The 27,161-nt window shown below is 40.1% G+C and overlaps 1 protein-coding gene across 1 annotated transcript in view; it reads left to right on the top strand.

Moving 5' to 3' along the window:
* The window catches only part of TCERG1L (transcription elongation regulator 1 like), a 266,929-nt gene extending 240,637 nt beyond the window's left edge, over positions 1 to 26,292 (top strand). The window contains exons 9-13 of the mRNA XM_054983441.1: positions 9,263 to 9,332; positions 13,050 to 13,176; positions 14,989 to 15,078; positions 20,752 to 20,870; positions 26,136 to 26,292. Coding sequence (XP_054839416.1) covers positions 9,263 to 9,332; positions 13,050 to 13,176; positions 14,989 to 15,078; positions 20,752 to 20,870; positions 26,136 to 26,292 — 563 coding nt within the window. The remainder of the gene's footprint in view (positions 1 to 9,262; positions 9,333 to 13,049; positions 13,177 to 14,988; positions 15,079 to 20,751; positions 20,871 to 26,135) is intronic.
* Positions 26,293 to 27,161: the final 869 nt, after the last annotated feature.

Below are 27,161 nucleotides of genomic sequence, written 5' to 3'. Positions count from 1 at the left end.
GTGAGATCTAGAGCTAAGTATCATCCCCTTATTGATGACTTTCAGTTCCATAGCTACTAATGATTTCTCCTAAAAGCTTTACATAGAGGCTGAATAACATGGAGTATAAGATTGTGCCCTGTGCATAAAATGGAGGGTAATATAGTGCCAAACTGAAGATAGCTGGTCTCCAAAAACAACCCTTTGAGTTCTCTCTGTAAGGAATGATTTAAACAATCCCAAGGCCCACCCTGACACCTGTTTCTGCCTCCAAACATCTCAATAGGATGACATGATCTACTGTAGCAAAAGCTGTCAACAGATCCAGTAGATGCAACAAAGAAACATGGCCATTTTCTACATTCAGATGGCGATCATAAAGTAAAGCCACCAAAGCCTGAAACCAGATGGAAAATGGTCCAGGAATTATCCAAGAAGGCCTGGAGTTGGTCTCCTACCACTCTTTCAATCGTTTTGCATAGAATGGGCTGATTAGAGACCAGCCACATCATTTTTCTGTTGGGATGGTTTTTAACGTAGTGGATGAATAGTAGTAGCCTCTTTGAGTGGCTGAGGAAAGGTGTCCTGAGTTAGTGACTGATTTATGATGGACATCAAGGGCTCTTCAATGTGGTCTTCATATAATTTTATCAGCCATGCTGGTCAAGGATCCAATGTACAAATAGTGACCTTCAAAGATCCATTCAACATCCATCATGATAACTGGGTCAAAATGGAGACCAGTATTAGGTGTTTCTTTCACCTGGTCTATTATAGCTGGAATCCAGGTCAGAGCATAATTGTGTTATTTTATCAACAAAAATTTTGCTAAGGTGTCACAGCTAATTGGCTGTTCCTGAGACAGTGAAGGCTCAGATTTAAGAGTCAGCATATGCTCAAATATCTTAAACAGATTGGGTGGTCGTGAGCTGCTGATAAAATAACAGTTTCACAGAGAAACAACATTTCTTTGTCACTGTCACTGCCCCTTCATAGGTGTTTCAGTGGGCTCTGTTGGTTGAGTGTGAGTTTTCCTCCACCATCTTTCTAGACTTCTTCAAGCTCTCTTCAGACCACCTAGCTCTATGATAAACCACTTAAAAAGTACACAAAATCTATTATTTGCATGGAACTGCTGATACGTTCTCCAAGTGGGATTACCATCACTTCAAAACCAAAATGTGTGGTACCTGAATAAGACCCAAGGATGGAACCCTCTGGGTCAGCAATCCAGGCTCTCCAGAAGTTAATGCACATGAAGCTGCAAGGATTACAGCATTAGATGTCACATTTTATATCGTGTTATCACCACCACTGGGTTAATGTAATGTCATTATCTATGTTTTATCTTTGTTTGTCTTCATGCTGAAAATGCAAATAGGTAAATATAGAGAATTTTGACTAGGTTTTCTTTGTAGCTAGCACTCTTTAGTGGCCTACATGAAGTGATTAATTGTTTTATGAAATCAGAACCTAAGTTGTTTATATTAATAGTAAACCTGATAAATTGTCAACATATCCTTGAATGTACACCAGTGGTGGTATATTAGTTAGGAGTGTTGGACTAGGATCCAGGAGACCCCAGTTTGAATCTCTGTTCTGCCATGGAACCTCGCTGGGTGACCTTGGGCCAGTCACATCCTCTCAGCCTAACCTACCTCACAGGATTGTTGTGAGGATAAAATGTTGGAGAGGAGAACGATGTAAGCCACTTGGGATAGCCATTGGGGAGAAAAGTGGAGTTAAGTAAATGAAGTAAATATTAAAAAAACAGGTAGGATAAATAATCCACATGAATATGTTTAATAAATTGCTGCTGCCCTGAATTTGCTGATGTTATTTGAGCTTCATTTTTACTTTTTAAATCAACTTGCTAGAGGTGAGGTTCAGCCATTGGAACATAGCTGGATGACAGCAGTCTGGCCATGGCAGGCTCAAGTGAGGGCCAATAAAAACACAGACATGGCCCAGCTCAACGATCTGGAGAGTGACTGTAGAGTTAAAGCAGGGAAGGAAAGGGAACTGGTTCTCCCGTTTTGAGGGGAATGCCTTCCTTCCTGTGAGAGCCTGGAAGCCATAGAAAGACCCAATCCCTCTTGCAGCTGGCCTTTAAAGCCAGGGTTGGGTCCAAGGGCTCTCTTGTGCTAAATTACAGTTTTCATCCATTAGAGGAAAGTTTTGTCTGATAAAAACTTCTATCAAACAAAGAGTGTCACTTTGGATTCATTCTATTGTGATTAAAAATTCTCCTATAGACCCACTTGATATTTCTGCCATCCATTTTGAAAAGTGCTCAACTGTCTTTTTGGAAGCTAACAAAATGATTAGCCTAAGGTTGATATGAAATTTCATTGTTACTCAAGAAAGATATGTCTCTCTCTCTCTCCTCTCTCATTCCCTTCTTCCAACCTAGTTAAGTGTTAACCATTCACCTTTAGCAGTTATCAGGCAATTTCCTAATACCATCAAAATAGTGTGGTACCACTCATCTTCCTAGTCTAACTATTGGTTCACCTTTCTTCGGATAAAGAATGGAAATCATGTTAGCAAAAGCACCCTAGTTTGCCCCCCCCTAAACCCTTTATCTTGCCATCTCTCTGATAGTAATTGGTTGTGTCATTAGGGTACATGAATACTCCCCCACTATCCTGGAGGGTTTTTTAAGCACTGGATTCTGTCTTTCTGTCCTTGATGTTTATAGGCAACAGGTGAGCCTGCAGTCTATGCAAACCAGTCCATTTTGGACTTTGTGATACAGCTTGAACAAAATCACTTTTGGAATTCCAATAAATTGGGGCACCTGTACAAGCTGTCAAAAAAAATCAATGGATTCCCATCTTCTACTGTTTTTTTCATGCTATGATTATCCTCTTTATTTACTAAGAACACTGTTTAACTCGGTATCAGTATTGCACTCACATTTTATGCAAATCCTGCCTGAGATTGTTTGCTTAGATGCTTTCCTGAAAAGGGCCTGTTTCTGGGACTCAGGACTACCTGACAGAATTAATAGCAGGCAGGTGGCAGCTGCTGAGAAACAGACCTTGCTAACCGATTAAATGGCTGATTGTGCTTGGAATAAGTAGTTTGCACCTGAAAATTTAAAAGCAGGGGAGAGTTTTAAAAAAACCACCTTTGCTAGGCTATCATTTAGTTTCAAAAGGGCTAAACTTGTTGACAGGACAAATATAATACAGCCAAAGTGCATAAACAATTATCTTTAGTCTTAATGCTCCATCTGAAACCATTTTACTTGGGATCAAGTCTGATTACAAATGTGCTTAGTGTACCTTATGCACAGTAGTGTTCTGGCATAGGGGGCTCTGTGCCCCTAGACTGCCAGGAGTAAGGAACAAAAATTTCAGAAAATACTCAGTTTCCCTCTTGCATAAATGTATACTTAGCATCTGCAGGAGTTTACTTTTCAAGACAGAATAGAGGCTTAAAATGACCCATTGCCTTAACTTGAAGCATTATGTTAAATCTTTTTCCTCCTGTATCCATTTCCCTTTTATGTTACTCAGTAGAATTTGATGGAGTTCCATTTTCATATGACATTGTAACTTCAGTTGAGCATTAATAAAGCAAGCATGGTCAATATACAAATTAGGATGAGAGGGGAAAATGCATTTCATTTTGAATAATATACTAGGCTGACCTAGTACTCTGTATGTTGAACTCTGTATGTTTGTTGTGTTGATGTCTGAGAATGTGTTTCAAGTGCTATTTATTCCAACAAATTGATAGTTCCAGCAGCACCCTGTCTAAACTACTGAACTTTCCTCATCCTCTTTATCTAATCGGTCTATCCCCACACTGAGACAAATAGCTGTTAAGTGTATCAGAATCTGTCTTGTAGGCAGCTTTGAGAGGCCTATGGCGTGATAATGGTTTTATAGATGTTCAGTCTCAGATGTCTGCTAACTTGTTGCAACTTAACTTAGATAACTCACAGCAGATATTTTTGTGTCCTTGATGTATTTTTTTAAACCCAACGACTCTATTTTATAGCAATAGGATTAGACAGGCTGCTTCCACACGTTCCAATTTGGCGGGGGGGGGGGGGCTGTCCTGATCTCACCTTTCACATGCATCATCCTCATGTGTTTTGTGGGTGTTTTTCATGGGAAAAAAGTCCCAAAACAGAAAATGTGTTCTTTATTTGTGCCGCATTACAAATGGTGTTGGTGCATTCCCACCCAACGTTCCTTTATTTTTTTGAGTGCATGTGGGATTGTGCTATACCATTGTCCTGTCTTTCAGCAACTGCTTGCGTAGTACTCCATTCTCTACCATTGATTTTCTGCTCAAAGTTTTAAATGCAAAAGTGTTTAATAAATATGCAAACAGTAGAGTAGCGTGATCATGTGATTCCCTATCCTATTGTATAAAAGGCAAACCATGTTCCCAATGATTCACTTTTTATCCCTGCACAGGCATAGTATGCAGGAATAAGAAGCAAGTCAGGGTCAACATGGTTTGCCTCCCTGCTTCCTCCTCAGGGCCTCCAAAGGCCTGGAAAGGCCCAGTATGGCTACAGGAAGGCCCGGCGCCACAGTGCTGGGCCTTCCCACTGCCTTGGGAATTCCAAGGAGCCCGCCGCTATGGAGGAGCCCACTGCCATGGTGCCTGAGGGCCTGCTGCCACTGCAGGAAGGCTCAGTGTGATGGCAAGGCCCTCCCCAAGGTCTCATAGTGGTCAAGGGGGCTCCCTGCCACCTCCGCAGGGCTTTGGGAAGGCCGTGCACAAGCTTGAGTGATGGCCACAGGGCTGGAGGAGGGGGGAGTCCCTAATCTCTTCTCCAATCAACCCCCCTCGACTGATGCCAGGGGGGAGGCGCGGGGGGGGAGTGCTGCTAGGGCCCATTGTATTTTCGCATACAATGAGCCTTATTGCTAGTTTAAAATAAAATCAGAAATGTCATTCCATTCTCAATGTTGTTCCTAGACCAATAATGAAATTGCTGAGTAATCCAATGTCACAACAAGCAATGCAGTATGAATCCCTTTGTATATATAGATATCGTAATAGCGCAAGGACCATTTTTAAAAGTTTTTAAAAGAGGATGGGATTATATGATCATGCATGAGAGGCTGACACAGGTGTGATGTTTAAAGGAGGGGTAAAGGCGAGAAGAGGGGTTGGAGATTTGTGAGAGGGCTCTTCTGAAGCACAAAAAAGCCTCCACATGCATTGATACGATAGGGTAATTGCATGAAATACCTGCAGTAAAAATAAACAGACCAAAACAGGTCTCACAAAAAACGCTGAAAAACCGGGATCATCATGACCCACTCATGCACGGGAAACAATGACGTATGTAATGAGTGAGATAACCGCCAGAGTTCCATTGGCATGCCATCCCATTAAGGACGTGTGGAAGTGGCCTTATTCTACTATTAGAGAGCCAGCGTGATGTAGTGATTAGAGTGTCAGATTACGATCTGGGAGACCCAGGCTCAAATCCCTGCTCTACCATGGAAGCGTGCTGGTTGAGTTTGGGCCAGTCTGATCTACCTCATGGGGTTGTTGTGAAGAAATAATGGAGAAGAGGAGAATGATGTAAGCTGGTTTGAATCCCCATTGGGGTAATAGGTGGGATATAAATAAAGTGAATAAAGTAAATGCATAAACAAATAACAGAAGTTCTGCAACACTGGTAATTTTTAGCCTCTTCTGAGAGCAGCACCAAATGCGCAGTTACAAATTCATAGGTTAAGAATGTTTTTTTGAAGCTAAGATCTCACTATTAGCAGAACAGATACTTTCTGATTATTACCGCTATAGTAGCTATTTGCTATAATTAATGTTTGGCTTCCCAAATTGTTTTCTAAGTGAATGGTTAGGATTCAATAAGCTTTTGTAAAACACACACCACAGTTGACCCACACACAATATAATAAACTGTTTCTGAGATTGCCGTCAGTATGGATGGATGAAGCTGAGTTATAACATCAAACCAAGGCTCTATCCAGCAAACTTATTGTCTACTCTGACATGGGCCGAATCCACACTCACCTATTTTCCGTTTTTTTTTACGGAAAACTTCCGTGTGTCTCCAACCCGTAAATTTCACCTCTCTGTTCACATTCATGCTTAAACTGCGTATTCCTTGCACGATCTACTGTTCACACAGCCGTTGGTAAAGACACCTTAGTGGGCGGGGCTTAATCTTCCCGCCCAGATTTTTTAAAAAAATTTTAAACAGAATTCCGTTATTTCGAAATCGCAATATACTGAAACATCAGCAAAGTGATATATCATGTGCCGCTTTTCGTAGCGATTGGTTCATATTTCTGGCGGGGTACTTAAAAATCCTATAAAAAGGAAGCGTGCAGGAAAGATCTCTTTGTGGGTGATAGTGGCTGGTAGGATTCATTATCATGGATCCCATAATAGCTCTGATGGCGCAAGTAGTTTTGATCATTGCGCAAGAACATTTAGCGGAATTTCGATATTACATTAATCAGATTAAAAATAATAATAAAAAGAAAGGGCAGAAAACGTGGGGTGGTCCGCATCGCGCCACTGAGGATAGAATTCTGCAGACCGCTTTCCCCAGCAACGAGATTTTATTCTGGCAACATCAAAATAATGTTTTCAATAGAACAAAGTAAGCTATGAAATCCCAGTGTCCATGGAGTACGGAGCATTTGCGGGGACAATAAGCCAATCGACGCGTTAGGAACGGGTTTCCTATTCAGGGTAGAGAAACGGAAGTGGGGGTGGTTTCAACAAAAGGCGCTCGAAATCCGCTTCTCGGCATTCACGTCCACCGTGCAACTCCCACAAGAGACCAGTAACTGGCGATGAAAACCAAACCGAAAGAGAAGCGAGAGAACTGTGGAATGGAAAACAGGTAGTGTGAAAAGCACTCAGATTTGCGCAAAAAAAGTTGGAAAACTGCAGGGAAATTTATGTAGTGTGGATTCGGCCATGCAATGCTGCTTTCTAGACACTTAGAGAATGGTCTTTACCAGCTCCTGCCACCTAAAATCCTTCAACCCTACCAGGTGATTTAACCTGGATCTTTCTGCATGCTCAGCATATGCTCTGTCACTGAGCCACAAGTTCTCCCCTAGATTTGCCTTATCAGCTGAGAAAGTATGTGTTAGTCTTCAAGGAAAATAAATCAAAAGGCTCCTTCAGATCACAGAATTAGTGTCACGGTTCTAACATCTCTATGAAAATATTTTCAGGAATTATTTGTATCTTAGATTTTACCAGTTGGACTTTGCTACTAAAGAAGATAACTAGATGAAAAGCTCTAAAAAAAATATTCTGGATAGTTTCATCATGGTGTACACACTCAAAGAATGCCCAAATGGTAGAAGTCAGTTTTGCTACCAAAGCTAGGTCTTGAGGAACTACATTGGTGCTGCAGTGTGTCAGTGAAGTCTTCTCTGAATGAGATGACCTCCTCCTCAGCAGATTGTAGATTCTAACAGGGTTTACCCCCAACTCAGAGAGAAAATAATGCTAGCCATCAGTTTCCCACCTCCTAATTTTTGATTGCTATATTCAAAGTACACATTCCTTCCCATTTGTTCAACATTGTATGGATAGGCCAGGATTAGCATACAGCAACTCAGATTAAATTTGAGATGTAAATTTGCACTTTGTTTTAAAAAAAATCAAACTAAAATTACATATTCATTTTATAAACATATTGGTGTGTATTTTTATAATTTTTATTATATTCTATACAATAAGTGATATTCATAACAGTGGCTGCCAGAATACTTGTAGGTCCACTTCAAGGTGTTTCTGTTGATGTTTAAAGCTGTTCTTAGGGATCACCAACCCCTCCACACTAGTTCCATTATTAAAATAAGGCCTTGTTTCAATTCCAATAGTGCATGAAGTGGGAACTGTAATTAGAGAGGGATCCCATTCCCCCAGTGGGGGGAGGGGACCTCCCACTCCCACCTTTTGCCCCCAGCCACTGCTTACCTGGCAGGTGGGTGGGGGAGACAGGGAACAGGCCTCCTGGGTGCACTCCCAGGGCTGGACACAGTGATGTCACTGACATTATCGTGTTTCACAGTGCACCTCCCCTACCTTTCACGATGTCGTCACTTCCCAGGAGTGGTGTCATTGCAGTGGCACAGGGTGCACCCTGTGTGCATGTGCAAGGTGGACACTAGGAAGAAGAAAAAGGTAAGGTCCTCCCTCCTGCTGGGGTGGGGGTGGGGGTAAGAGGTTAGCTTTTATAGACTGCTCCAATGCTGTAAAACAATCTTCTTGAGGTTAGGAGTTATACTTCCATATTTGCCCATAGAAAGAGTCTTTCTGCTTGCCTTTTGGCATGACAAGCTAGATATTATTTAATCATCTGACATAGGCGTAACTGGACATTCAAAGTACCAGTTGCGTACTACACCCTTGTCGTATTATTTCTTTTAAAAATTATACTGTTTTATTTACTGCCCTAAACTGTGTAAAAGTGATATATGCATGAGAGAGAGAGAGAGTTGAATCTGGTTCTGCATAAAATACTAAGCTGAGAAGTAAAAGATATATTGTTACAGGCCAGCAATCTCTTCTTCAGTTTTCTTCAGCTACTATTGCATTATCACACGTTCTTTCCAGGTATATGGAAAAGTACTTCTGTTCAGTTTGGCCTTATGTAGGCAACTGTGTGTTCTTTAATTATTTCTGTAGCAACCTGTTTAGAACAAAAGATTTCAAGGACCACCAAGACTTTTTACTGGAAAGAAATAACAGTACTGCTTACTTTATGTAGGAAATGATTGAACCCAGGAGGGTAAATTTAATATAGAAGGTAGTATTAGGGACAGCAGCAGCAGGAGACCTTGAGTGTGAATGACATCACAGAGAGATAGGGTTGCCAGCCTCCAGGTGGTAGCTGGAGTTCTCCTGGAATTACAGCTGATCTCCAGGCAACAGAGACCAATTCCTCTGGAGAAAATGGCTGCTGTGTAGGGTGAACACTATGGCATTATACCTCATTGAGCCCTCTCCCCTCCCCAAACCCCACCCTTTCCAGGCTCCACCCCCAAAATCTCCAGGAATTTCCCAACCTGGATCTGGCAACCCTATGGGAGAATGAGGCCCATTCCATTATATCACTGGAAGTGATGTAATGACAACACTGAGTGATGCTTGGCCCCACTCCAAAAAGCTTCTAGCAGCTGCCAGCCTACCTACAAGCTAGACACGGAGGCCAATAAATGTCCAATAAATGGACAGAAGTTAAACAGCATGTTGGTCTAAGGGTAAGTTTGCCATTTAGTTAATTACAGATTTTTTTTCCTTTTAGCAGATAACAGTGATGGCTCTTCTCCAGAGGATATAAATAATGATCACAGTACTAGAATCAAGAGAAATAAGTAAGTATTGGTAATATTGTTAATATACTTAGTGCTGGCAAAAATACAATGATTGCATGATTATTTTAATTACAAAATATCTGGGACATACTAAATTCCCTTACACAGCTGGAGTAGATGGTCTCTGCCCCCCACTGCCACTCAGCTGGCCGGGGGTGGGGGAGGCCCTGAGAAATGGGCCCAGGAAAGAAAAAAACCTCCTAGGCCAGTGGGCAGTGGGCACATTCCTGTCATGGTGTGATGTCACTTCTGGGAGTGACATCATTGCACCTGGTGGAGGGCAGGAGAATGCCCGCCAATAGGTGCGGTGACATCACTCCCAGAAGTGACATCATTGCACTGTGCCAGAAGCACATGCCTGCTGCACGTGCATGCAACGAATCACAGTTAAGAGGGTAAGGGGACCTGGCAACCCTATGAATAATAGTTACCTGAAAATAACCCTTTGAAGGTTTTTTGCACTGCTTTCTCAAACTGTGAGTAGTACCTGGAACTGGAAGCACATAGATAAAATTTGAAATGCCTGCTGAATATAATAAGGTGCGGGGGGAAATTTCAAACCAGGAAAGAACACTATACTGCACCAGTTCATAATCAACTTCAAAAAAGTAACATGTGGATGAATCAACTTTTAGCCTGGGATGCTAAGAACTTTGAAATAAAAACAATTGAAAATCAAACTTACCTTTTTTCAGTAGATCATTTAGCCCTAAATAGAATGCCTCTCCTAATCGCATCAATGTTTTACTTTCATTTAAAAGCAAGCAAATCAAGTAGGCTTTCGGTACAATCCTATGCAGAGTTACTCCAGTCTAAATTCATTGACTTCGGTGGGCTTAGACTCGAGTAACTCTGCACAGGATTGCACTGTTTATGTATTTGCAGTGGTTATCACAACACAGTCACTTATTTGAAATCAACTATGTAAATGTGTGTGCTGGTCTTGTGCCTGTGCAGTTCACACCATTCATCAGTTGGTGATGTTGGGCATGTTGAGGCATGCTCAGAACTTACAGAATTTAATTACAGTTTTCCAGTTTGCAGTGCAAAAATATGTCAGTATTTTCTGTTTCATACTGTTCTGATCATGCCAAATCAGGCAGTTAGATTGAGAAAGGAATATCAGAGACTCTAGCTGTGTAGCTACTCTCTTTCCCCACTTAGCAGAATCATGACTATAAAGGGAGATTGTGAGATTTTTTCCTGTCAACTGGGTGCTTTGAGCAGATATGTAGAAGGGGAAAACATGCAGGCACAGACAAAGTCAATAATATAAGGACACATTCAAATGTTCAAAGAAAGACCCAACCTTTTTTGCATTTGAATGTTCCAATACAGTTTTCAGGCAGTTAGCAATCCAAACATGGGAGTATTCAAACATCCTACTTTTAACTCAACCTATTATTTTGGGCCCCTAACCTGGATGATTCAGGCTAGCCTGATCTTGTCAGATCTCAGAAGCTAAGTAGGGTCAGCACGGTTAGTACTTCGTGGGAGACTGCCAAGGACGACCAGGGTCACTATGCGGAGGTAGGCAAAGGCAAACCACCTCTATTAGTCTCTTATCTTGAAAGCCAGCAGGAGTGGCCATATGTCAGCTATGACTTGACAGCACTTCACACACACACACACACACACACAGATTATTTTTGGAGCTGAAGATCACATATACAGCAACTTATCTGTTTAGAAATACCCAAGAAAATACCCCAGTTATCCTGCCTGTGATTGCTACAAACTGTTTCCAGACATAGTTTATAGATATTGGGTAATAAAACAGTTTCACATGATACATTTTGGTTCCCTTTTAGATAACAATAAATAACAAAAAATAGAGATTAAAATAAATGCAGATGCTTGTAGTTTTTTTAAAATTATATCTCTGTATTTTTATGACAAAATATTGTTAAGTATGAATATGAATGAACAAACCATTCAGTTTTCTGGATCATTTTTAATTTATCACACTAAAGAAAAAGACTATTTCTTCTGTTGCCTTTGCTGATTGTTTCTGGATTCTCATCCATTGTGCTATATATAGAATCTCTTTATGGTTACCAGAAATTGGACTGGAAGTTTCATAGATCATATTACAGAATAGTATAATCTGAGGAGAATGAAAACAGCTAATACAATATCAAAGTCAGTCTTATAATATGAAGAGTGACGATTTTTTGTCCTTGGAGCTACTAATAACAGGCAATACCCATTTTAGTATAATTTAAGAATAAAATTATGTGATGCAATTATTGATGGCAAGAATATAATGTGCTAGAACTCATATTGTTTTACGACATAATGCAATTTATAAGATGAAAGCTGTTTATAATATTTTCTGTTTCAGGTTGTACAATTTAGAATCCTTTGAGAATTAAAACATATTTCCATCTGATGGCTAAACATTTCCAATGTGGTAAAAATGTAGTTAGCAGACTTTGCTTGATGTTCAGATTTGTTCTAGGATCCCAAATGTACTTAAATCATTGATTTTAAGAGCAAGGATATGAGAATACTTTTGGTCCAGTTTTCTTACTGGTTTGGTTCCCTTTCTATACTTCTGATAGAATTTAGATAAATGAGCACATGGACAGCTCCGTTTATTTCACTGGAGAGATCTTATGCGTAAGCACTTCAGTTCAGTGTTTTGGAAAAGAGGGTCCAAAATTTCATAAGTCTAAAGAACCAGCTTTTCAAAAAACTTAATTTTTTTCTGTTACTGATTTTGTTTCCAGTTTCTATGATTGTTTCTGTAGCAAAGATATCAAAGCTAGCACTATGTTGTTTAACATTAAGTCTAGATGAAGTCTCTACTGAGCATGCTCAGCTGGCCCAAGTCCTTTTAGCGGTGTTGCTAAGCTACTTCTGTGTATGGGCCAGATAAATAGAAAGAGGGATGGAGGTTATTGCCTCAGATACATTTGAACAAACAGTTGGCAAGCTGGCAGTTAGAGAGACTTCTTCAGACCAAATCCCTCCTTTTCATCCCAGGATTAACCACTTCCTGTAGCCTTTCCTAATTAAGCATACAGCACTGGGCACAAGGTAAAAGAGGTGGCAGTTAATCATTTTGAGGGATTTGATCAATAATAATAATAATAATAATTTATTATTACAGCACTTGGCCAGTACGTTAACCATAAAATTTAAGTGCACATTTTATGATTTGATCAATGTAAGCTCAGATAAGAGAATTTTATTACATAACTGCCTTATTAACTGGATTGTTCAAGAAAGATATGACTGCTGAAAACCCCTAGAATAGAATATACTTTCCAGTATTTTACAACTTTGTGTCTGAAGCATGTAAAGTGTATTGTTTAAGAGCTTTACTGAAATACTGAAAATGAGGACTAACTGTTCTAATACGAGCAGTGGAGATATATTCCTCCAGAACCAATCAATAGACCCTGAGCATCCAAGTAAGGCCAAGTAAAGTAGTTTTGGCATTTCAGGTCTAATATCCCAGTTCAAATTAAGTCAGCCTTTAATGACTCAAAAGAATGGGGTGACCCCAAGGTCTTGGGGGAATTGTACTCCTTCAGGCAGAAGCAAAGGTAGCTGCAGATGCAAGATATAAATTTAGCTAATAAATTCCCAACATCCATTCTGAGGGAGGTTCCTTTTTATTTAACCATTTCCTGTTGCTTTTGCAATGCCAGAAGAAGGTTAAAACGTTTACTGCATTCTGCATTCTGTATATCTCTTTTATTATTTAAGACTGGAAGATTCTCAGAATGGTGAACCAGAAAAGGAAGAGAAAAGTGTAAAAGCATCAGAACCTCAGATTATGCTTCCATTGGAAGAACGTATTACCCATTTTCGAGATATGCTTCTGGAAAGAGGGGTAAGAAATAAAGTTGGTTTGCCTTGATTCTGATAACCTATTAGAACACAACAGAAGTCAAGACCCCCTCCCCAAATGATAGCTTAGGCTGCAGAGAATAAAGCAGATGGCTATTGTTGTCCTGCAGCTCATGAATCAGTTTGGAGAAAGAAAAATTGCTACTTTCATCTTCACCTGAAACTGATGCCTGGGCTGCAGAGAACAGGAGTAATCTACTCCTATTCTTTGCATCCCAAGATAGCAGTTGCGGTCAAAATGGGGTAATGATCGGCTTCTTCCCCTGCACACAAACACACATGAAACTGCATGTGCTGCTGAGAACAAGAGTAGTTCGCTCCTTTTCTCTGTAATCTGAGATGACAGTTTGGTGTGGAGAGTAAGAAAAGTTGATCACTCCTCTCCACCCTAAGCTTTTTCCTGTGTTCCAACCTGCTGGAACAGAGAGAGAAGCTTGGGTGGTGGAGTGGAGAACAGAGAGAAACCAAGCTTATATCAGCTGTGAGTCAGCTTTTGATATTCCTCTTCTAACTTCTTCCCACCAGGTCTCTGCAAGACGTTCAGGAGGAAATTTCTGTCTGGCAGCAGCAAAACACATTATATTTAGCTATCAAACATGTTCACCATGAAATTTGTAGCAGCCGTACTGAACTCTTGAGAGGCTCCATATATTTGGCCAAAGTTTTCCTGCAGTTAGAGAGCTTTCTTTAAAAGAAATTCAATAATAATGTATCCCTTGTTATTTACATGTGTTTACAGTGATGTAGCACTCTTCCTCTAGGATAGATGTTGACTGAGTGGGCAAGAGCCATGTAATCATCACATGGTTCCATAATTTATACTCAACTTGTTGTCATATGAGGTCACATTATGGGGAAACACTACATGTGTAAGGAGCTTTAGAAAAACACTGTTAATTTATAAAGAACTTGTACATTGTGAAATCAATTTGGAGTTTTTCAGTACTTAAAGAGCCATCTATTTCTGTTTTACTTCTACTCGCATATTGTTTTGAGGATCCAGTTGATGCATTTGTTCTACATTTTCTAAAAAAAATTATTTGTCAAATACATACTGGGTAACCATTCAGTTTTTCTATAATATTTGAAATTCAGTATTTTTGTAAAACCGCAGCATTTTAGTCTTCAATTAAAAGTCTACAAACAAATCAAGATTAAGGACATGTGATGAAACTGCAATATATATTGGATCATAAATCTGAGATCTTATGGCAAATGGACCTAATAATTATGTTACCAGGATCAAGTTTAGGTAATAGTGAAGGCTGAACAATTATACCTTTTAAATAGGAAAAAAGAACCAAAAAGCCTAGAGAAGTGAGTGTGAAGGATGTATCATGTTGATGAGGTGCTAACTCTGCCTTGACAAAAAATGGCATCTTGTTCTTTTTGTTTTTGTCCTGGCCAATTATGTACTTATTTATTTCTTCTCTAGCTCAGTTCTCACAGTCAGTTCTCTTTTAATCCTGATTCCTATGATCAATATTTATTCCTGCTTCTTTTTCAAGCTACTTTCAAGATAATACTTTTGCTTGTGGTGTTCCTTCAGTGTACCATTATGGGTGAAGACTGACATATTTCTACCTGGGGTGGAAATGTTTTGAACATTCCATTTACCACCCTGAAAACAAACACTGCAGAATGCTGAAAATATGTGTTCATGGCACTTCCATCAAACTCTTGAATGTTGGTCCATCTGTCTTCAGCCTCCTTCTGAAAGTGAATTGTGCTTTCTGGTTAATCCCAGAGCCTTTGCAAAATGATTTAAATTCCTTTCTTTCATACATTTCTTTAGGTGTCTGCATTTTCCACATGGGAAAAAGAGTTACATAAAATAGTGTTTGATCCACGCTACCTTCTGCTTAACTCAGAAGAACGTAAACAGGTAAGTTTAGATAACTATTAACAATTCATGTTCCAATTCAGATATTTACAGACTATTCATGTTTTTAAAAGTAAAACTCAGGTGCATGGAAATCTTGCAGTATAAATGCATAAAATGTTCTTGCAGTATACATGGATAAAAGTGGAAATCAGGATAGAGCCATTGCTTACATTTTGTGCTGAATTCATCTCCACAACTCCTTGGAGGAAGCGTGAGATAAATACACACAGAGACACACACAAACCAACCAACTAGGGCCCTGAAGGACTCTCATTTCACCCTCCCCATATGATCTCTTTTTTTTCTGTTTCCCACCCCCTTTCTCTCTTTCTTTCCTTTTTCACATACTTTCCTTTCTCTCTCTTCCCCTCTTGTTTTCAGTTTTCTCTCCTATCCTCCTTTCCCTCTATTTGGTAGTCCCGGGACCTAGCTTTCTTTCTCTTCTTTCTCTCTTTCTCTCTCTTCTTCAATACACTATGTGGTGTTTACTTGCTTCCTTTCCTCCCTTTTACCTTTTTAAGCATCTCCCCCACAGCTGACACAAAGCAAAGCATGGAAGCCTAAACGATGTCTTTGGCAAAGTCACAGTCAGCATTCTTTTTTTTTTAAAATGCAAACATTACTTCTGTGATTCTGTAGATTTTCACACACACACACACACTTTAAAAAATTCTCAACTTTTCTGCAAATCTGGAACTCTCCCAGTTTTCTCTTTAAACTTCCCTTTCCGTACGTGATCCCACTGTGTGGAGTTTTTGTTCCACGTTCTGAGGCTAAGTTAAAATAAATGCAGGAAAGCTAGGCCTTCCTTCAGTTCTCAAGAAGAGAGAGAGAGAGAGAGAGAGAGATGAGTAAAAGCTAGAAAACATAGTCAATAGTTAAATCTTCCTTCTTTAATTGGTGGTTTTTGTTATATTCTAGCTAGATTTTCAATGATTTTCCAGAAGTGTTACAATTAGGATAGAGAGGAGGATATTACTGGACTATGGAAAAGTCAGCCTCCACTCAGCTGCTAGATCTCAGGAAGGAGTTTATTTCTCAGGCTTTATTTAACTATTCCCTGCATGAATAGGATTTCTTTTTGCTGCTGTGGCAGACTGGGAGTTACAGGTGTTCTTACTTGGTAATCAGCAATTCGGAACATATGTTTCTGTCTCTTAAGAGACTTTTCTTGACATCAAGAATCATCCTTCTTCTCCAGACCATGATGGATGTAGGAAAAAACCTTGGAAATCACTTATTAGAGTTATTCAAACCCAGGTAGACATTGATCTTGGTAATCATGAACCAAGCCTTAGCCTTTTATATGTGTGGGCAGAGACTGACTACATAATCTTTAGGAGTATATAATCTATGTACATACTCTTTAGTGGTGTAAGTAACTAAGTTCTATAAATTGTGGCCACACCTCACCTCACCTCACCTCTTCTGTTCTGCTTTGTTTTATATTATGATTGGGGAAACTGGAGGGGGCCCACCATCAAAATTGCTTTTTTATACGTATTTATGGTGTTTTTTTGGTTTTTTTAATTGTATTTATATGTTTTAATGCTTTTGAGCATTTTACTGTGACCCAACCCTGAATCCATTCACAGGGAGGGAGGGCTATAAATTGAATAAATAAATAAATAAATCATTGGCTTCAAAAAAGAACATAAGTTAGCAACAATTGATTAACAACATCTGGGCAAAGGAAATTAAAATGTGTGATAAACATATCCTCTAAAACTTTCTCTCTGTGGTGGTGAATTAGGAGATATTAGGAGAATAGTATTAAGGTTTCCAGACTTCTATTCATGACTGTCTCTTTCTCCGCCATTTTGCTGGCCTTCTTGCTCCTTGAGCTCCGTATCACCTCAACTCTCCACAAGAATCCCAGAATTACTCTTCTCATCCCACCACATGTTCTGAACTCTCTCAAAAGGGCAGAGATTCTCTCTAGTCTATCACCTACACCCCACCTCAACTTCTCAGTGCAATATTATCAGTCACATTCTAGAATATTCCTTCTACTTTCATTGAATAGTGGCTGCTTCCCTATCTCAGCCCTAAGGTCTTCAGTTCTTACGGCTAACTTCATCAACTTATGAACCCTGCTACCTTTGCAAACTTGTTCTGCCACCTTTTGTCTATTTATAAAGGTAATTTTAATCCTGAGTAGTCCCAAATTAAACCTTTACCTTACACAGTTGTAAACTTTTACAGCAATACTAGGGGTGAAATGTCATTTCACCACATGCACTATGAAAAATAAGTGGCAGAATTTTAGACCAGATTGTAGGTCCTATTTTTTAAAATATAGAATTGTTTGGCATATAATGTACTGTATTATCAGTGGAATCTCTTTCTTTAAGTAAAGAAAGGATTAGTAAAGGTTATGTTTATCACTCCATCTATTGAAAAGGTCTGCCTGGGAACAGAAGGATATATTCTCAGATTATCTCTTGGTTGTCTAAAAGGCCAGCAAGTCAGATTTGAGCTTTCACAAGGATTTGTTTGCTAACCCAACAATCAGCTAAGCACAGATCTCTTGCAGTTATCTGCAGAATGGCCTGCTTTTGATTAAACACAAACACTTCTCATGCTTTTTCACTGGTCCATTATTTATTGATCATTATTTCCCAACAGATTGCTATCATCATTGCCCACACTGATGCTACCGTCCTGAGAACAGAGGGATAATTGAATGGGTGGACTTTGTGTCTAGAAATAGTGTTGCATTCAAGGGCTTAAATGCTGAGATAATGAGCCATTGGTTAATTTCAGCCTGATGTGGTCATCTATTTTTGCCCTCATGTACAGCTGTTTCCTGTAACGCTAATAAAAATGTGCCTGTTATTGCAGTACTCATTGGCAGGCTCTAGAAAAGTATGAAAGAAATTAAATATTGCACTTTCTGTTGTGTGGTATTTTTTCCCATGCACAGTTGAGAAGGTTTCAGTAAAATTATATTTTTAATAACATACTTCCTGTTTATTGATGACCCTAATCTAACTGTGTGCGCTGCAAATTAAAAGCAATCTTATTAATGATCCATTGGTGAAGGACGTCTAAACAGACAATCTCAATTAGAGATGGGCATGAACCAAAATACGATCCAAAGTTCGTGACTAACTTGGCCGGTTCGTGGTTTGCAAACCAGTGGTTCGTCAGAGACCATTTCTGATTAACTGTCATGAACTTTAGGCTGGTTTGTTTGGTTCGTTTTTTGGTTCCTCACTGCAGACAGCCTGGCATCGATCAATCAGTTTCCTAGGCAACAAGGGATGGACTTCCTGCAGACCTTCTGCTGATCCGGAAGTGGCCTTCTGCTGGCCCAGAAGTGACCTTCTGCTGACCTGGAAGTGGCGATTTGCTGACCTGGATGTGACATTTTCACAAACCAAATGAACCGGTTCACAAACCAGGGCAGGTTTGTGAAAGTTCGTGGTTCATGAAATGCGACAAACCACAAACCGCATGGTTCGGGTTTTTTTCCAGTTCATGCCCTTTTCTAATCTCAATCCAACCCCTTTCCCCCCCAGCTTCCCCCATCTAGATAGCTGATTGGTACAAATGTATCTTATTTGAAAGGACTACATATTCACACAGATCTACTGGATTGGATTGGGGGAATCACATCTGTAGCACTTGTTTGCATGTGCAGTTCATCTTCCAGCTAGGCAGAAGTGCATGGAATCCTGTTTTTGGGACAGCAGATGAATTAGGGCACCTTATTTACTCTTATTGAACAAGCTACTGACTTTCAGGGTAGCATCTAGTCATTGTGACTATGTTTTTTTCATCAGTCCATGACCTTGGCTGTAAAAAGAATATCATTCTTAATTTGCAATGTTGGCCTTTAATTTTGGAATTCCCTTTTTTGTTATAGATTTTTGTTTTCCCTGTATACATTGTTAGTTTACTCCTTTACTCATCCTTTCTTCAAGTTCCATGATACACAGCATAGCCTCTTTTTTCATTCAAAAAAAGTTCCATCTTCTCTTTTTTGTACCCGTAGAAAAGTTGGTTGGACCCAACCCAATGAACACTTAGGCAAATAATATTAAAACACTTTGTGAAAGTAATTTGGTTTATAGCCAGTCATTATCTGTCAAATTACTATTGGACCAAGAAGTACACCGTTATGTCATGCACACTCTCCAGTGATTGGCTGTGATTCCCTTGTAAAAAAGTAAAATTGCTCTATTCTGCATCAGACCCTTGGTCTGTTCTACCCATCATTATCCACTGCTTTCTGCAGAGGTTTTTTTTTTCCCCAGCCAGGCTGTGTGTGATCGTTTTAATTGGGAATGCTGGGTATTGAACTGAACTCAAAACAATATATAAAGCATGTGCTCAATCACTGACCTTCCTTTTCCTATTTTACCCCCCCATATTGCATCTTCAAGTCTCTTCTGCTTTAAGAAGCCAAATGAAGTTGTGGTGTACACAAAAGAAAAGCACAGATAAAAATTGTATAATAGCTCATGACTCAATTTCTCATTAAGCTGTTCTCATGTGTAGTTCCAATGTTTATCTTCTTTAGAATACAAATATGTCAATTTCATAATGCTCAGGTATATATTACAAATAACATTATTTCCATAAGAAGTTCCGTAGACTCATAATATAAAATGAGATTCTGCAGATATGCAAAATGTGTTTTTAGTTTACACCTTTTTTGTTGAAGTGAAAAAAAATCTCAGAACTAAACTTACTGTTCCAAAGGATCATTTTAAGTGTAAAGGGGGATATTAAGAACCTTACACTGAAACTTGGAGAGGAACATTTTTGAATTGATATTTATCTTTAGCTGAAAATAATGAGAAAAGAGACATTGGGGCCACTTGTTTAAATGGGGAATGGGAGCAATTACTCCAGGTGAAACCGTGTCATTCTTGTAAACAGCATGCTTCAGTTTTTGAATGGGTCAAAATGAAAATGTGACCCCAGAATCAGGAATATCATCAGTGTGTTGTATTTGCCCAGTGCTCCATTTAGTAGGATATTGCATTCAGTGGAAGGACCCAGTTGTTTGGCCTGGAAACTAGACAACCCTATTCTATTAGCTCCCTCCCTCCTCCTCCAGCATAGCTCTAGCCAATAGGAGGAAAGAATACTTACCGGCTCCAGTGCTTGATATGGGGTATTGCTGTTTTAAAAATCCCACTAACTTGAGGTCCAGAAACTATGAAACAATGAGAAAATTCCATTTAAAGAAGGATCTTTATGTGTACAAATTCAAGCAATAGTATTTTTCTTTAAGGTTTTGAGATGGTCACAGTTAATAAGCTGTTTCCAAATTTTATTTTATTTTTATTTACTTTCTCCCCAGTGGGGCTCCAAGGCAACTTACATTAATCCTTTCTCCTCTGTTTTATCATCTCAACAGCCCTATGACATGTTAGGCTTAGAGTATATGAATGGCCCAAGGACATCCAGCAAGCTTCTGTGGCAGAGTAGGGATTTGAACCAGTGTCTGTCAGATGAGTGAAGTTTACCCATCATTACTGTCTTATCACTCACAAACAAACATATAGGTGGTAATGTGAATACCACTAGTTTAAAACCAAGTAACTCCATATATCTCTCAGATCTGCTGTGAAATGTGTTCAAGAGGCAGATATGAAAACTGAATGGAACTGTTTGAATAGATCAGTAATTTGGTGATATTGTGTGATTTATTTGAAGATATTTGAGCAGTTTGTCAAGACCAGAATAAGAGAAGAATATAAGGAAAAGAAAAATAAACTCCTACTGGCCAAAGAGGAATTTAAAAAACTTCTGGAGGAATCAAAATTATCACCAAGGTATGAAGCTGCTTTCGGGCCTAGATCCTACTTGAAAGTCTTATATATGAAAATGCTGGCTAGTTATAGCTTGTGCTGAGGTGACTTAGAAACCCACATAGTACCAAATGTGGGTGTTCGGAATTTACAGCTTTGTGAGCAGTGCATCAGGTCTTGCTGCTACGGGCAGACTTGTGCAAGGTACATTATCACAAATGGAATTTGTATTTCAACTGTGCTCAGAACCAAACAAAATGTCTGTAAAGAATGTCTTCATTTTAAAAAGGGGGAGCTAAATGGGCTCAGAATGTTGCCACAGGGAAAGGGAAGGCTCCTGCCCCCCAGGCATTTCCCCCCCCCCCAAAAAAAACCTGTGAACCAAATATTCCATATGCAGCAGCAGAATTGGGGAAATAGTTTGGGGAGAAGGCAAGAGCCCCTTGATTCTGAAGTTTATTTAGGCTTGCCTTTTTTTAAAAGAAGTAATTCCTCACAGCTGCTGTGTGGATTTGCAGAGCATGAGTCAGCTCCATAGTGAACTTATTAAAAAGATAATGTTCAGTTTGGCTCTTCAGACCTTTCCACACACAGACCTTATTCCTAGTTTCTCTGAAAGTGAAAGCTCTTTTATTTGACACATTTTTGCTTGTTTCATATGCACCTTAGCATCAGGATTGGATTAGTATCCAATGTTATTTTTGGAAAGAACAGTTTTGATTGGTTATTGAACTTCTTTCATTGCTTTTGTCATTGATGTCATCCCTCTTCACAAGTCCCTCCTCCTCCCTCTTTCTACTCCTATCAGCATTTTTTCCCCTATCATGTGCACTGAATAACTGAATCACTAGTAGACTCAGAATTTTTTTTAAAAAATTGGGAATTATATGGTGGTTAAGCAACCTCATGATCCCAACGTAGAGCAACATAAGGTATTTTGGAAAAAAAAACTTTATAAAACTAAAAAATAAGTGGAATAAGGAGGGTCAGAAGTGAGGAGAGGTCAGGGTGGCTGCAGGGCACCAATCACTGCACAGTGGGCAGGTCAAGGAAAAGTGAACAGAACTGTATGAACTGAAGGCAAAGCTGGCATAGAATCACATTAGAAAAAAACCTCGCAGCAACAGAGCACCTGCAACACTTGGACAAAGCCCAGGATACACTTGAACTGACTGCCAAAGGTACCAAATGCTGTGCAGACATCAGCAAGACATCTGACTTAGTAGAAGGGCAAAAGAAATGTACCTAACACATGAATAAAATGTGTCAGTGTGTCCTCTATTGGACAACTAAGACCCAGTCTACCCATAAAGCAGAATGAAGTTGCAAAGTCCTGATCTGTTGTTTGTTGGAAACTTAGTATTTAAAGAGGAAATTGTCAGGGAATCACAGCATACATGCAGCCCTAAGAAAAATGCACCATCCATAGCAAGTGCCAGAATATTAAATATCCACATATTTATATTGAACATGCTACTCAATGGTCATATTTTCTGGGAGTAAGCCCTACTGAATAGACCCGAGTAAGGTTCTGACTAGACCTATGTAGTACTGCTCTCTAAATATCCCAGGAACTTTTTTTAAAAAATCAAGATCTAATTTGTAACTATATGATAATATCACAGGCCATATCTATCTCTGTTACTTCATTGGATTAAATACCCGTGGACATAAAAAATCCATCTTGCTAGTTTATTTCCTATAGAATAAGGGAGCCAGTTGCAGATGTGATTAGTGCTTGCAGTGTGCTCAAGTCCAATAACCAGGATATGAATCTTCTCATAATCCAAAATCACTAAAGTATTTTCTTTGTCAGTCTTTTGACAAAATCCAAATTATATTCACTCAAGAATATATTATTAGCACCTTGCCTGCACTATAAAGATCAGAATTTAAATTGTTGCTTTTTTTGCTGCTCTTAGCACATGAGAAATGCAAAGTTTTAAAAGTGAATTTTATCTTTCTGATTTTCCAGTTTGTAAATCATGAAGATGAAGTGGTATATTCTTTATTTTAACGTAATTTATCTGACAGAGATAAGTAAAGACATGAAAGTTCTCTGTTACTAATATTTAGAATAATCATGCAGTTCTGCCTGCACTGGCATAAACAAATATATTTTCAGCTTGTCTTGATGGAATGATTATAAATACTGCCTTGCACTAATGAATGGAAAATACTCTAGAACAGGGGTGGGCAAATTGCAGCCCGCGGGCCACATGTGGCCCACTAAAGAGTTTTTTGTGGCCCGCCAAGACAGCCCGCTCTTGCGCTTCGCTCTGGCCTGAAATCTGGCCTGCCGGCTCTCCCCGGGACACACGGGCGGCGAGAGGCTTCTCCCGCAGAGCACATGTGAACGCCACCGGCGCTCGGACCCAGGCGTGCAGGCAGGCTGGGCTGCTGGGCCGGCAGGGCAGCCAATGGGTGCGGGCAGCGAGGCGGGGCTGGGCAGGCCAGGATCATGGAGCGGCGCGAAGCAGTGGTGGTGGCGGGTGTTGCTGCGGCGCTGCTACGTGAAGGTGCTGCCCCTGGGTGGCCTCATGCGGTGCCTGCAAGGCAGGGCACGAGGCCGGCCGGAGCCGCTGGTGCAGGACTGGGACCCCCCGTGCTACCGCCGCCTGGTCAGCCGGTGCACGGTGGGGCTGCTGGCTGGCTGCAAAGCGCCCCTGGAGCAGCTCTCTTTCCAGCAGGTAGGGGGGCTCGGCAGGGAAGGGCTCTCTGGGCAGTGCCGTGCAATGGTTAGGATGCGGGGCTGCGAAGGAGACACTAGCTCAGGTGGCCGCTCGCCATGAGGGTGAACCAGGCTATCCTAAGCAGAGTTACCCCAGTCTAAGCCCATTGAAATCAATTCTTCTTTGGGTTGCCAGCTCCAGGTTGTGAAATTCCTGGAGATTTGGAGCGTGGAGCATGGAGAGGGCAGGGTTTGGGGAGGGGAGGTACCTTAACAGGATGTAGTGCCAAGTGATCACACCCCAAATCAGCCATTTTCTCCAGGGGAACTTATTTCTGTTGCCTGGAGATCAGTTGTAATTCCGGGAGATCTCCAGCCATCACCTGGAGGCTGGCAACCCACCTTGGGCCGGCCAGGAATGAAGAGGAGCCTTGCAGCAGCTTAAAGATGACCAAAATTCTTATTACAAGGGAGGAGAGCCCACTTCTTCCCATGCAGTTCTCTTTCAGCCTAGCCTACCTCTCAGGGCTGTTGTGAGGACAACAATGAAGTAGGGAAGAACTGCGTGAAGTGGGGTGGAATCAAAATGAAGTTAATCATTTTTAATGTAAGTTGGTTAACTAATTAATGCAATAGGTGCGGCCCTCCGCTAACCTCGGCTCCCACAAATTGGCCCGAGCCAAAACAATTGCCTACCCCTGCTCTAGAATAATGTGATAGCTGGATAAGAATGGCAAAAGCAGATCTGTGTTCCTTTTTTAACAAGAAATCCTCACTGGAGTCTCTTGCAATATTCATGGCCAACATGAGAGGCTAGGATTTCATCCATGCTAGTTCTGCTAAGTTTTTCAGCAGAAAAAGTAATAATATTCTCTTCTTTTGAGCATTGGGATCCAATCCTTCGGGAGGGGGGAGATGGGGCCTGCCTGCCCCATCTACCTACCATTTTAGGGGGTTCCCATAAGGAACCAAGGGAGCGAGTCGAGGGGGCAGACCCTGCTTGGAGGGTTGCCAGGAAAGACTGGCTCCTAGGTGGCAGGGGGACACCAAGGGGTGTACACCCATGTGTACCCTTCTAACTGCCATCCCTGGGTTTCCCCTCCACAGTGGGGGTCTGTGGGGACTGGAGGTCATTGCCTGACAGGTGGGTCAGCCGATGTGGGGATCCGATCCATATGTGTGCCAATGCTCCCACTGCTGTAATCAATAAAGTTGTGGCCTTCTTTTCACTCTACTTGCTGTGTCTGTGGTTTTTTGTCGCCGGGGTGCTTCCCTTCCCTTCCTTCCACCCATCGACACTAGGCAGCAAACAGGGAAGAGTTGGCTGGGCAGTAACCTGGCAACTTGCAGCTTATTTTTCCCAGTACCCATTCTTCTGATGGTGAGTGATAAGACTATTGTTTCTCTGGAATGGAGACAAAACGATGCTCCATCCCATTCACCTTAGCAGGGGTACTTCCCTTCATCCCTCTGACTAGTGAGATTTGCTTCAAGTAAGCACTTAAGTGGGAGAATGTTAGCAGGATACCTCAGTTCACAGTGGAACTCAAAAGCTTGCACATTATTATGTGTTACTGGATTGGTCCTAATAGAAGATATTGTATTCAGGGCTTTCTCCTCCTGTTACTGCTTTACAGGCATAATTAAAGACACTGCAATCGTTGCCTTCTACCAACAATTTAAATAGTGTGCTTAGTGCCTCCCATCTATTGGTCCATTCTGTAACAATCATGAGGAGTCACAAGCCAGTAAGATTTGCTGAGGTCTTAAGCTATGTCAAGTTTAAGAGGCCTGACAAAAGATGGTAATTTTGAAAAAATTAAGGTATTTTTTTAATGTAGCAGCCCTTCATAATTTGCGCCCCTAAGCTGCAACTTACTTAGCTTATGTATAAATGCTTTGTGAGGAGCTCTGGAATTCCTGGTTCTTTCCTCTGAAATATGCATTGTGTTCCACAAGTAGGTTCCTGAGGTGAAAAACAGGTTTAATTGCTTCATGTATTTAGCATTTGATAATCCTAAATAACTGTACCATGCATGAACTTTTGCTCATAGGTTTCTAACATTTTATTATTTATGTATTTATCTGTGTTAAGTTATGGCTGCAACTTCTTCCTTCTTCAAAGATGTCCTTCCTACCCCACACACAATTAGGGGTCACATAATATGTCACTGTAGTGATAGTACAGTCCTTGGCAGACTGTTAATCTGACAAATGTCTCTCCTCCAAACCTTCACAATGTTGAAGGCAGGATGAAATCCAGTCAAAAGTAACTGCTGATGGGAACACTTAAGCAAAAGAAGAATTTATTATCTAATTTATTAAGAATCCCATGATAATGGATGATCCATAAACTAATTATTAATCAAGCTTCCCAGACTCGATACAGGTATATATGTTCCGTTGAATGGAAATAGTGACCCAGAATAAAATGTCAAACAATCCAATGAGCATTGAAAATTTTGACTTTCTTTTTCTGATGCCATCACTGTTAGTGACACTGTGACAGACACAGTAACAAAGTTTTCAGTGCAAAAGGGTTGAATATATATATAAGGGTAAAAGAATATGAATACGTTACATCATAGCTTATTTTTTATTATTGCCTCTCCCCTAAGGACAACGTTTAAAGAGTTCGCAGAGAAATATGGCAGAGATCAACGATTTCGACTTGTTCAGAAGAAAAAAGACCAAGAGCATTTTTTCAACCAGTTCATACTTATCCTTAAAAAGAGAGACAAAGAAAACAGAATCCGGCTACGGAAAATGAGATAAAAAGAAGACATTTGCAATAAGAACGCAAATCAAATACTGAGGTTTCTACAATGGGGGAAAAAATGAAGGGCATGCGTTATGTGTCATCTTTTTTGAGTTCAAATCCCAACAATTTTAAGAAAAGCCAGATAACCCAAAAACCCACCTCTGTGCCAGAAGGTTTAATGAACGCATGTTAAGTTTAAAGCTGCATTGCAGGAATCTGTAGGATATTTCATTCTCAGAGACTTAATGTTTCATATTGAAGCTCTCTTTTGTACAACATTCGAGTTTGATGCATTTCTAATTACCATTATATGTCAGTCCCTTAATTGTTTTAATTATGCAAATTACTTGTAATATACACAAATTCTAAATCCAATGTGATTTGTAATTAAGCAGAAACAGATGCCATCCATAACAATCTCAAGACATTATTTTTAACCATTTAAAGCCGTTTATTCAAGTCTGCAAACCTATGCACACTTTGTTGGAATTAAGTCCAGTGAATTCAGTGGATCTTATTTCCAGGCAATCATGCTTAGGATTGTGCCATACTGCAATATATTTTCAACTTCGTACATTAAATATGAACAGTTCAGAGGTCCAGTGAATTGAGGATATCATTACTCAGTGTTCATAGGTCTAAGTCTAGTTTTCTGAGTAGTAGTAGTAATAGGGTATTAATTGTTAACCATAGTGAAGAGTGTGAATATCTTGGCACCTTTCCCGTAGAACAATGTATAAATCTTAATTAAAAAAGAAATGAGTTTGTAAGTAAATTATTCTGGATGGTGCTCCAAGCACACACAAAAGAGCGGCACTTCTCTATTAAAAGCTACTATAAAGAAGTTATTTTGTAAACCCATCCTACTAATCTTTGAGTTATT

This window comes from Eublepharis macularius, chromosome 6 (assembly GCF_028583425.1).
Source record: "Eublepharis macularius isolate TG4126 chromosome 6, MPM_Emac_v1.0, whole genome shotgun sequence".
NCBI lineage: Eukaryota > Metazoa > Chordata > Lepidosauria > Squamata > Eublepharidae > Eublepharis > Eublepharis macularius.
The sequence above is the reverse complement of the archived record's forward strand: the minus strand, read 5'-3'. Positions and strand labels throughout refer to the sequence as shown.